Source organism: Stegostoma tigrinum, chromosome 22, assembly GCF_030684315.1.
Source record: "Stegostoma tigrinum isolate sSteTig4 chromosome 22, sSteTig4.hap1, whole genome shotgun sequence".
NCBI lineage: Eukaryota > Metazoa > Chordata > Chondrichthyes > Orectolobiformes > Stegostomatidae > Stegostoma > Stegostoma tigrinum.
The window spans coordinates 20,821,404-20,834,055 of record NC_081375.1 but is presented as its reverse complement, the minus strand read 5'-3'; the positions used below and the strand labels follow the sequence as shown (position 1 = coordinate 20,834,055).

General features: G+C 45.1%; 1 protein-coding gene across 1 annotated transcript in view; it reads right to left on the bottom strand.

Moving 5' to 3' along the window:
• The window catches only part of LOC125463679 (somatostatin receptor type 2-like), a 6,765-nt gene extending 2,194 nt beyond the window's left edge, over window positions 1-4,571 (bottom strand). The window contains exons 1-2 of the mRNA XM_048555250.2: window positions 4,373-4,571; window positions 1-2,618 (exon numbers count right to left, since the gene is read on the bottom strand). The exon at window positions 1-2,618 is cut by the window's left edge and continues 2,194 nt beyond it. Of these exons, the coding sequence (XP_048411207.1) occupies window positions 1,425-2,549 (1,125 nt within the window). The 5' untranslated portion in view covers window positions 2,550-2,618; window positions 4,373-4,571 and the 3' untranslated portion in view covers window positions 1-1,424. The remainder of the gene's footprint in view (window positions 2,619-4,372) is intronic.
• Between the last annotated feature and the right edge of the window lie 8,081 nt (window positions 4,572-12,652).

Sequence of the window (12,652 nt, the reverse complement as noted above, 5' to 3'; positions counted from 1 at the left end):
GCCAGATATTAGAGTGATACAAGAAAATTACATGTTCAAAGTTTAAAATGACAATGATGGCTACTAAGGATTCATCAGTATAACAGGGTAATTACAAATTAATCCACATACCAAGAATAACCCTCCATCACATCGGGATTGCCACTGTGTGGGAAATGGTGTCCCACATCCATTCCCATGACAGACCTGACAGGATAAAGGCATGGACTGAGAAATTGAAAAGATATCTCCCAGAAATAATTATAATTATTCATCACTCAAGATTTGGTAACTGTTTAACTATGAGGCATTGCGAATAGCCTTCTCCTGAGTTGGGTCATTATTTTCTTAACAATTTTAGGGCAGAAAAAAGTTTGTTGGAACTGAAAATTATGGAATGGTTTTCAAAGCTAGATCACAGGGAAAATCTGTCTTGGCTAACATCCACAGGCACCCCCTTCAGTTACCACAGAAACAGGTCAGAATTCACTCCTGATCAATCAAAGTGTCTAATGATGTAAACGATATTTACGGATAAAGTGCAGGCCACGAATTCACTAGTTCACAGAAAATGGAATTACACTAGAGATCATCTCATCAAACTTGCAAGTTCCCTTGGAAACAGCCTGGGTTAATTTTGATTCCGACGAAAGGTAACTAATCGGTCAAGTCAACGCAGTTTCTCTCTCCACAGATGCTGCCCGAACTGCCGAGTATTTCCAACAATTTGAACCTCATATCCGGGCGTATCCTACGCTTTGCAATACGGCAGGATTGGTGCGCAGCAGATCCACAAACAGAAAGCAGTCCTTCGCCAATGAATTCGCTCAGTGAACTTCCAATCCTGTCGATCTGGCCACAGAACGAGAATACAGTGGTTGAAGTAACGTCCAATTAAGACGAGATTCACATCACGACAAGTGCAGAGGACGATGTTGAAGCATTTCCAGGTTAACATCACAGTACTGGATCTGACTATGGGGTCATCATGGGAGAGCTTTAACTCAGAAGAGGCAGTCTGTTCATATATTGGAAACATGAAGCAGATGGAACTCTTTCAGCCCCAGTTTGAAGACAGTGGCGAGAGCGGCTGCAGTTGCTGGGTGAGATTGTGCGCAATAACAGACATGGGGATACTGAGTTAAAACAAGATTAATTAATCCGATTTGAAAGGGGAGGGTGGACTGGGGGAGGGGGGCAATCCCGAGCAGTCAATCTAGTAACCTGCAAAGCAGATTACAGTCCGCTTTCAGAGGCAGTCAGAGCCCTGCGTGGCCAGAGGGAGGCGCTCTTTTTTTCCTGTGTGATTGGATCAGAGGCAGAAAGATGCGGGAGGGGTTGAGTTGAGGAGTTGGTTGGGGGGAATGGAAGGGCGGGGGGTCCGCTGTGCTCTTCTGCTGGCAGCCTCGCCTCCGTGCAGCAAGCACCACCCCCCCCCATCTCACTTAGATACTGGTCTGCAGGTCATCGCCATTGAGCAGAGTTCTCTGGGTCTCGGTGATATCTTGGAGCCGGGATTTATCCTGGCGGCTGTCGCTGCGGTCCGCCTCGTCCAGACCGCTCACCTTCTTCAGGCACAGCACGTTCTGGAAACTCTTCTTGAAATTGTCGGAGAGAAAGGCGTACAGGATGGGGTTGGCGCAGCTGTTGGCGTAGGAGAGGACCACCACGAACTCGTAGAAGCCTTTCATGGCCAGGGTGGGCTTCACATCGACAGCCAGGGGGAGGAAGTTGAAGATGTAGAAGGGCAGCCAGCAGAAGACGAAGACAGCGACCACGATGGAGACCATGCGGGTGACCTTCCGCTCGGATTTCTTGCGCTTGGAGGATCCCACGCGGATTCCCGAGGCTTTGACCTTAATGATGATGAGTAGGTAGCACAGGCAGATGATGGTGAGGGGCAGGAAGAAACCCAGGGCGAAAGTGTAGACGCCAAAGGCCGTGTACCAGCTCGGGTTCTGGCTGGGCCACGTAATGGTGCAGCTACTCCTGCCATTGCGGGTCTGCACCGCCGCGTAGATCATGATGGGCAGAATGACCAGCAGCGAGATGAGCCACACTGCCCCATTTACCAGCTTGGCCAGCCGGGGTTTGCGCCACTTGGACGAAGTGATGGGGTGCACCACGGCCAGGTAGCGGTCTATACTCATCACCGTAAGGCAGAAGATGCTGGTGAACTGGTTAATGCCATCCAGAGTCATCAGCACCCGGCAGGCGGCCTGACCGAACGGCCAGTGGGCCAGAGCCGCCTGGATGGCGAAGAAAGGCAGGGCTACCATGAAGAGCTCGTCGGCGATGGCTAGGTTCAGGATGTAGATGTTAGTAACCGTCTTCATCTTGGCGTAGCGCAGGATGACATACATAACCAGGGTGTTACCGCTCAGTCCCAGCACACACACCACAAAGTAGATCAGAGGCAGCAGCACACTGCCGCTCATATCCACACTCGGCTTCCCGGTTGTGCTGGAGTTCTGGCTGGAGTTCCAAGGCATCTCCGTGGACACATTGACCCCTTCGTAAGTCTCCAGCGACCATTCGGCCGCCAGCTGGCCCGGGATATCCCGAGACATGTGTGTGGGTGTGTGTGTGTGCTTGCCCGAGGCTGCAGCCGAACGCCTGAGTTCTTCACACACCGAGACCTGAAACGAAAAGAGAAGCTTGACGGCTATTGTTGTTGTTGAACTCAGCTTCAGCCATTACTAAAGCTCACTTTAAACTTTTCTTTTTAAAATGAAAGAGACAACGCGGGTTTTGCAAGCAGGAATGTCAGGAGTTTGACATTTGAAACGCCGAATTTCTAGTGAGCTCTTTCTAAGTCATAAATCTGAATGGGGATGCGGTCCACGGCTGCGCTTCTGTTCATTTTCTGTCACTTTACTCACCCCCTCCCTTGACAAAGGTTTAGAAAACACATCCACGAAATTCAGTTAAAATAAAACCCTCAAGAAGTCTACAAATCCGAAAAGCCCTGTGCATCGCAACAATTGACAGGACTCAGTCCACGACCTGATGAAGATTGGAAAACGATAGCGAAATAATTTTAGGATTTCACTTTCTTCTGTCAACATTGCCCTCTCCCACCAACCCCACCCCCCCCCCCCCCCCACCCCCAACCCCCAGAACACTCAACTGCCCACAGGCTGGAAGACCCTGACAGGGAGACTGCAGATCTCCCTCTCTCCGAGCAGCCCGCACACACGGTACAGCCCAACATCAAACACAACGATGGATGGTGGGTTCAAAGGCGTGGTTGTCTATCGTCAGATTTAGAAAACCAGACCAGAGAAAACCCCAAACAAAACAGGCTGACTCTTCAGGCTCCTGTGAGCTGGAATGGATCCTGCTCTGCAATGTGCTGTCCCCGCCTCCGGAGTCTCTCCGCTATCGGGTGGAGAAGGCTGACCACCTGTGGTTATAAATCTGGGAAATGTTTCACATTCGGGAGTGGTCTGTTCCCAACTGGAAGGAATATCCTCAGTAAGGAGGGAGAGCTGTCTGACTGCATTGCTACATTAACCATTGAAGACCCCCCTCACTCCACACACCCCCACACATCTCCCCCAACTCACACACACACACACCTTCCCCCACAAACACGCCCACCACACACACAAACCTTCCTCCCAAACATCCCCACCCCACACACACACCTACCCCACACCCACACACACCTTCCCTCCAAACACCCCCACTCCACACACACACCTAACCTCAAACACCCCCCCACACACCTTCTCCCCAAACACCCCCACCCCACACACCTACCCCACCCCACACACACCTTCCCCCAAACACACCCACACATATACACCTTCCTCCCACCTATACCCATACCTTTCCCCCAAACACCCCCACCCCACACACCCACCCCACCCCACACACACCTTCCCCCAAACACCCCCACCCCACACACACCTACCCTCAAACACACCCACACACACCTTCTCCCCAAACACCCCCACCCCACACACACCTTGCCCCAAACACACCCACACATGCACACCTCCCTCCCACTACACCCATACCTTCCCCCATCCCCTCACACACACTTTCCCCCAAACAGACCCACATATACACACCTTCCTCCCACCTACACCCATAACTTTCCCCCAAACACCCCCAACCCCCACACACCTTCCCCCAAACACACCCTCACACACACACCTTACCCCCACCCACACACATACCTTCCCCCAAGAACTCACCCCCACCCACACACCTTCCCCCATCCATCCACACCCACACCTTTTCCCCACACTCTCACACCCCCGCTCCCAACACCCACTCATCCCTAGAATACAGCCATTGACAACACATTTCGATTCTCAGCGGAACCAACCCTCCCCAACATCCGCACTCCACCTCCACCCTCACCAAGCCCCGAGACCCTTACCTCTCAGGAGGGGCAAGAGACAGGAGGTAATAGAGGGAATGGCGCAATTCGGCTGCCTAACTTCGGGAATCCATAACGACAGCCATCGGTTGCATTTCAGACCCAGCGCGAAGCGAGCCTGTAGCAGGAGGGAGAGCTGGCCGCAAGTCAGTCTGTCAATCAGAGGCTGCAGGACATGGGATGTCCGCGCTCCCGTGTCTGTGTGTGCCCGTGTGAGACTGAGAGAGAGTTGCATGCACCCCTTGCTTCTCCCTTCCTCTGGAATCTCAGTCACTCTCTCTTCGCCAGCGGCAGCCTCGACTGTTTGCACACACGATGGAGCCAGAGCCGTGAACACCGATACCAAAGTGATGTTAAATATGTCCCGACGTTTCTAACGTATGCCTTTACGTCAGGCTGGAGACAGATAGCAGCAGTCAGATCCCCGCTGGTCTACATATGACTGCAGTAACCAGTACAACACACACGCACACACACACACACACACACACACAAACGGACACACAAAGCTGGGGCAAAGCAGAGAAATAACATTTCCCTTCAACCAGCAATGAGGTGCCATGACTACTGTAACGTTGCAGAAGGTCCCTGGGATTTGATGGACACGCTGTGGTATAAGTCCAGGGGTATAAATCAACAAGGCTGTTCCTTGCCATTCTTGAGGGAGGTTCATTTGCACATTTTAGGAGGATTCAGGACACTATTAACTTCACACAACTCTGAAAAGTGTTGCTTGTCGCACACGTTCTCCGTTTGCACTGGGAGAAATGGTGACAGCACTCGATCGAGGTCTCGTTAAAAGCTGATATAAATGAACAGCCGGGCAAAGATGCCCTGTAATGGTAACTGGTCACTGCCCCTTAACTGAATGTGTCTGAACTGGAATCCCAAAAGACAAAGGGGGGGGGGGGCACATAACGCGAATGGCAAAGGTGTGTGTGTGTGTGTGTGTGTGTGTGTGTTTGTGTGTGTTTGTGAGCCGCCGCTAAGACAGGAAAGAAGCGGCAGTGGCATGGAGTTGAAAATGACATTTTACCAAACTGTGGGAGCTGAGCTGAGGTGGTGTGCACCGGCGTGGGCGGGGTTTTCTTTTCCTACCTCCTGCTTTTGGCAAAGAAACAAAACAGGGAATACAAATAACAACAAAACAAAAGACACAAATCAGAGCTACCAACTTGTCTGAATACATAAACGAACCGCGAGAGGACGTGAGAATGACAGACGCCGGTATCAAAGCGAATTGCAATCTCTTGAGGAAGATCTGAGCAACAACTCACCTTGTGACAGTGAGACGGGCTGCAACTCACAGCTGGACAAACGGTAGGAGAGAACTAACCTCCTGTGGCACTTGTGTTTTCTAAAAATCAAGTGATGTATTTGACAGACGCGTATTGTCCTGGATATTACAGTCGGCATGCGTGTCGTTAGTAACTGCTGTTGCTCTTAAGCCTTTGCTAAGATCCCTCGCTCTTGCCTATGGAAAGAGGAATAACCGGAAGGAAGCCAGCGGGATCCCTCTCTACACCATTTCTTTGAATTGACAGGGTTGAAGTTGACTGAATTAAATCGCTAGGTGGTTCCTAACCGTAAGCTCTGACCAACCACCCTCAGAATTTCACTCGAACCACCTGCCACTCATGGATTTATTTTTGAATTATAAATTTAAGCCTTGCTGAAATATTTATTTCTTCACAGTTTCCGCGGTTGGGTGTGCACTTCATGCCATTTATATTGATAATATTGAACTAACGTGTCGCGTTCCACCGCTGTATTTTGGAATCTGATTCTGAAGGGTCACTGGACTCGAAATGTTAATTCTGTTTCTCTCTCCACGGATGCTGCCAGACCTGCTGAGTTTCTCCAGCATTCTCTTGTGCTTGTTTCAGATTTCCAACATTTGCAATATTTTGCTGTTCCTGAAATCTGGTGGGTACGGTTTCATCCTCATGCTTATCCCAATTACTACAATTTCACTGAAATTTCAGCTCGTTTGAAATTTAAACACGTATTCTAAATTGTTGTGACTCTCAAGCTAACTGGAATACAACGAGCCATGATGTTATGAAGGTTATGCACAGTTAGAGAATCAGTGCTTAATGCAGAACTGATTTCAGGTCCCTTTAACCTATAGACCTGCTCACCTTCCTTGTTGTAGAACTGCAGCTATCTCCTTCAGCACAACTGTTTTCTCACTTTCATCAATGTCTAGCCTTTTCAAACATTAGCTCCTAAGTACCCAAGACAATGCTGTCTGCCTCAGTGCTCACTTGTAGTAAAGTATTCCATGTTTACGAGCTAGCACAAAAAGTAAATCTAACCACACCTCCCTCACCCCAAAACCACCTGAGATGCTGCTTGGCCTGCTGTGTTCATCCAGCCCCACACTTTGTTATCTCGGATCCTCCAGCATCTGCAGTTCCCATTATCCTTGCAGCCACTACCTACTTTGGTTCTTTAAATGATTATCTGAGCCTCCACCCTTTGTTGTAAGTCATAGAATCAGTGCAGAAACAGGCCATTCGGTCCTTCAAGTCTACTCTGTCCCACTGAGGAGCATCCTACCCAGATGCACCCCACCCACTTTATCCCTGTAACTCTGCATTTCCTATGGCTAATCTACCTAGCCTGGTTTCCCGCACTGCATTGCAAAACCAGCCCAGCTCATCCCTGCCTCCCTAACCTGTTCTTCCTCTCACCTAACCCCTCCTCTCACCTCAAGCTGCACCTCCATTCCCTACCTACTAACATCATCCCACCCCCTTGAGCTGTCCGTCCTCCCCGGACTGACCTATACCCTCCCTACCTCCCTGCCGATACTCATCTCTACAGGGTCCATCCCCACCCCTTTAACTTGTCTGTCTCCTCCCCACCTATCTTCTCCTCTATCCATCGTTGATCTGCCTCCCCCTCTCTCCCTATTTATTTCAGAACCCTCTCCCCATCCCACTTTTCTGATGAAGGGTCTCGGCCTGAACCGTCAGCTTTCGTGCTCCTAAGATGCTGCTTGGCCTGCTGTGTTCGTCCAGCTCCACACTTTGTTATCTAGCATTCTCAAGCATCTGCAGTTCCCATTATCTCTCAAAAAGGACCTTGCTGGGCTTCTCATGCGATTTTTCTGAAGTTCTTGCCATCACTCATTTCATTCAAGTCTCCATTAGATTCTGTTCCTGGTGTTTCATTGTGGTCTCACTGACTCACAAGATTTGTTTTGTGGAGAGTTAATGTGATGGATTGTGTTTTACCCTCCTCTTGATGTTTGTTATGCTTCACTAACAACCTTCATTTTTCCTTCCTAAATGTATTGAACAGTAAGAAGAGGAAAATGACCTTTCTGATATCTCTATTATGTATGACATCGCTGCCTTCCCAATTTCAATAATTGACTCCAGATTATAAACATCTGCTTTTCATACATGCCCTTGAAAATTCTCACAAAATTAGGTACACCAAGTAATTACATCTGCGATAAACACTGGAAAAATGTTCACAACTGTCAACATTGGAGGGTGCTTGCTACAGTCAAAGCTTGACTCAATTACCAGTTTAAGCAATAAAAGTTATGACTATGTGTCTAAAATAAATAACTTTGCTTCAATCGGGATTTGCTCCCTATACATTTTTTTTCTGAACCTTCCTGCAAAGCTGAATTCTGCAAAAGGGCCAATGCTCCCGATGATCAGAAATTAAATCCTTTCAAATAGTTTGTTTCCAATCTGGAATGTCATTAGATGTAATTATGATCATTTTTCTTCTCTTTCTCATTAGTTTATCTGGGAAGGAGTGATTACAGTCATTGTTGGAGCATGGGGAACATCAACACTAGGCCAAAACAAATAGAATATTGAATTAAGTAAGACTCTTGAGAGAATGTGACAAAGGCACATGCTAAGAGTTTGTTCTCTCAGTCTTGAGAATCAAAAATTATGGAGCACAGTCTCAGGGTAGGAATAATAGTAATTTGGGATAGAAGCAAGGAATAATTTCTTTGCACAAAGGGTTTTGGATTTGTGGAATTCTCAGCCTCCAGAGGGATATGGCTGCTCAGTTATTGAGTCTATTCAGTGCTAAGATCAATAGAGTTTCAGACTGTGAGTAAATCAAACAATATGGAGATCATCAAGGAGTATAGAGATAGGGTGCAAGATCAGCCGTGATTGTTCCAAATAGTGCAGAAGTTCATGTGCTTATGTACCCTACTCCTGCTCCTATTTCTTTAGATCTTATTAGAATAAAAGAGGGAGCATGCAACAAGGAAACAATTCTCTCTTTTATGACAATGCTATTGGATGGCACAAGGATGCCACAGTATCTCATGTCACTTCAGAAGATAATAAACTATAGTAGTCACAGCAGACTTAAGAGATTAAACTGTGATCGGGTATATTTAGATAATAATATAGAAGCAAATACTAATTTGTTTTGAGATACTGAACTCTCCAATACAGTATAGGAACTTAGATTCATAGAATGCCTCGCAAGCAGAGGCCATTCAGCCTATTGAGTCTGCATCAACCCTCTGAAGAGCGTCCACCTAGTTCCAAACCTCTATTCCATGTTTATTACCCCACAGCGGGTTTTAACCATGGCTACCCCACCTAATCTGCCCATCCCTGGACATGACAGGGCATTTTATTTTAGTGCAGCTACTCCACCTAAATTGCTCATCTTTGGACTGTAGAAGGAAAGCAGAGCACCCAAAGGAAACCCGCGCAGACATGAGGAGAATGTGCAAACTTCACATGGACAGCCACCCAAGGCTGGAATCAAACCCGGTTCCCTGGCACTGTGCAGCAGCAGTGCTAACCACTGTGCCACCCAATCAATACGTTTAATTTAAAAGTACACAGTCAACAAGTTTCCTTCAGCCCTCAAAGAATCTGAAAGGAAGAATTTTTCCACAAGAAGTAAACAGTCATGTTCCTCTGTGAATACAGAGGATCATTTTTGTCTGAATTGTCTCAGTTTAAAATTACAGATTTTATTACTCTCTTCCCTTGAAAAGTACACTAAGGTAATAATGTAGCCTCCAATTTTATACCTGGCACCTAGCAATTATCTTCCCATTAAAGTGAGTGGGCAAAAAAGAACAAACGCGAATGTGGAAAAAAAAATTCGCTGTAAATTGAGAGTACAAGTTGAGCATAAGTTTGGTTTACTTGAAGTAGATTTTTAATGTGTAAAACTATTGGTTAAAAACAAATCTGATAATGTTCAATGTTTGTCACAATGATGTTTCATAATTTAGTCGTGAATGGTGAGTGAATTTTAACAGGACTGTGAAACAATAGCCTGTTTTTTACAGTGGGATTCAGGACCTCAACATTGAAACCAAATGGGGAACCCAAGCCAATACCTTCAGGCAGTTAGACTGACACATCAGTCCTCCAGTGGCAGTCTCCTGATTGGCCTCAGCATTTCTACAGTGGAGCTGCGTGCGTTGCTGAGACAAGTCAAGGTCACTGAGGCCTCTTCAACATGGAAGAGCCCTTGTTGGATTGTCCAGAAGTTGAGAGCTCACAGTCACCATAACTCCTGTCTACTTTGAGTGAAAGAGCCTGTCTAATGATTAGTTGCAGAAGATAGACTATTAGAGATTTTTAAGGAACTTCACTCACATAATTAACTCTAGTGTATTGGACAGTAGTGATGGGTGCAATTAACATTAACTAGTTGGTGTAAAACTACCAGGACCCAAGTATGGAATGTCTGTCTCCATTGGGATTCCAAGCAAGACGAATTGTTTCTCTACTCAGACTGTGTGATATCACCAGGTTGGGTGGAGCTACTGCTATTTCAATGTCGACTCTTTTACCACAATTACCTCATACAACATCACCCCCCCACTCACCATAGTTAGATAATATACATTTCTGAATATAGCTACAATTAATTTTACCACCATTATATCACTTGCACCACAAGCCCACTAAAACTCTCTGATTTCGCAAATGTATTCAGCCTGGAGGTTGTATTATTCTTCCAGTATAATTCACTTTTGACTCAGCGATGAGATGCTCTTCAAGTTGAGGACTGTTGACCTTGATTCTGATGCCCTGTAAATTATTTTTCCACTGGGGGATCTTTTATCTCTTGGATGTCACTATGGCTGAATCCAATAGGTGATCTATTAACATATCTGGAATCTCCTGAATCTGCTTTGCAGGTGACCTCTTCCTTGCTAACTCAGGTAATTGCCTCATGGTGTAATCTGGGAGACATTGAAACTCATGGATGTCCATCATAGAAGGTGGCTGCTCTATTGTAACAAGAGCCTTATTCCTTGTTGTATCGTGGATTCCTAGACCAGACAATTGATTTTTAACATGAATAAACATTCTCTTTGTTGTTGTATCCCTGGATGTTTAGACTGGGCAATTTCTTTTCGACTGTGTGCTGAATACATGGATATTGGTCTAGCTGCCAGTCAGATGCATACAGCTCACCTCTATATTGTTTAAACAAATCCCTACTCTCAACCTGCTGATGCTTCAACTTATTAATTCGGTTACACGTCTTCATTCACTTTCTGTGGATGTCTTTTTGGTGAAAGAGTTGCTTCCATGCCTTTAATTATGTTGCTCATGGATTTCTCTTCATTCAGTGCTTACTTTGTCATTGACACTAACAATTCTGCCTTGAATGTAAATGGATTGCAGTGTTCTTCAGTGAACATAGGAATGGAAAACATTTTGATCAGTCCCATAAAATCTGCAACATTTTTCCTGTTGATAGTATGAAACACATCTCTTACACCAGAGCAATTATTCTCACTTTTTTCTTTCCTGTACTTGAGATCCACTGTGACTCTAAGAAGTCTAATTAAATCTTCTACCAGTTGCTTCCTGATTGCTTTGTTGGTAACAGTTTGCTTCTAAATCAGTTGTTTTCAGGCACTTGCGAAACTTCTTCCACTTCTGGAAAGATGCTGAGGCGCAGAATGTGCACAGGGTCAAAAGTGATGAGTATTGATTATAAACCATATATCATGTGCTTCTTTGATTGTCCTAAACTGTTATTCTCCTGAAGTAGTGTGATTCCTCTTGTCTCAGGGTCCGTGAGTCTTCCTGGCTTTTGCTTCCAGCATAATTTGAATAACTTTATTCATATCTAAGCTTTCCTTGGACTGTAAAAAGCCTGACCAAGGCTCATCACCCATTCCAAAGACAATTTTGTCTCTTATAAGTTCTGACATTTTTTCAAAATTCTATTGTAAATATATAGGGTTCAGTAATGAAAAAAATTATGGATTCCCAGGATGCTGAACTCTTCTGTTAAATATTGTCCTTCAAAGGAATTGTTCTCAGTTGGACGTAATTGTCAAAATCTATCAAAACCTTATCAAACGTATTTATACCTGTTTCAAATCTGGATGATTCATAACATCAACTGTTGCAGAATCCATTGATTCTCTGTCTCCTATGTATACTTGTTCAGCTTCATACTTAGTGTTTAATTTTAAAGTATTTCTGCATCTACAAATTGTTTTCTCCAAGATATTGAATCCTATATTTTGTTACCTAAAATCTTTTAGGATATATTATTCCCCTGCTGTTTCTTCTTAATGTGTACACAGCTTTTAAAGCTGTGTTAAATCTGTAGCTTCTAAATCCTGTTTATAATCTGCCGTTTTCAAGTTTGCATTTTTGAATTCAATCAATGCTATTTTAAAATTCTGTTGTCTTAAACTTCCTTTGAGATTTTAAACTCTGTATGGACTTTTAAACTCTGTCATATAGCAACACATCAATGTTATTTTTTCAATAAAGCTTTAAATACTGTTAACTAATAATAATAATTAGTAGTTGCGTATCTCTATACTGCGTACTTAGGATCCCCCACCTCACTTAAGTTTGTTAGCAGTGGGAATGAGTCAGGAAGCCATAATGACATTTTTATGTCTCCTCCGGTAGGGAAATCCAGGATATTGTGTTTGTTGCAAATAGTATTCAATTGATCAAAAATGTAACAGTCTTTATATAATGAGGAAGAGAAGCTTCCCAAAGGTTTGATGATATAGCTGAGTCAAAATTTCACTGGAGAGGCAGTAAAATAAATCTCCTGGGGTCCCTTAGTCCTTCCTTCTTCCTTCGATTTAAACTATCTAACACTCAAGGTTGCATTGGATTTAGCAACTCCTGTATCTTACAATTTTCAGCCCTGTTGTGGGCTGTTTCAAGAATGAGCTCCTTAGTGCACTCTATGAATTTTGTGTGTCCTACTTTCAGTATAAGGACTATGTTATCCTTGGCATGTTATAATATATCTCCTATAGTAGAAGTT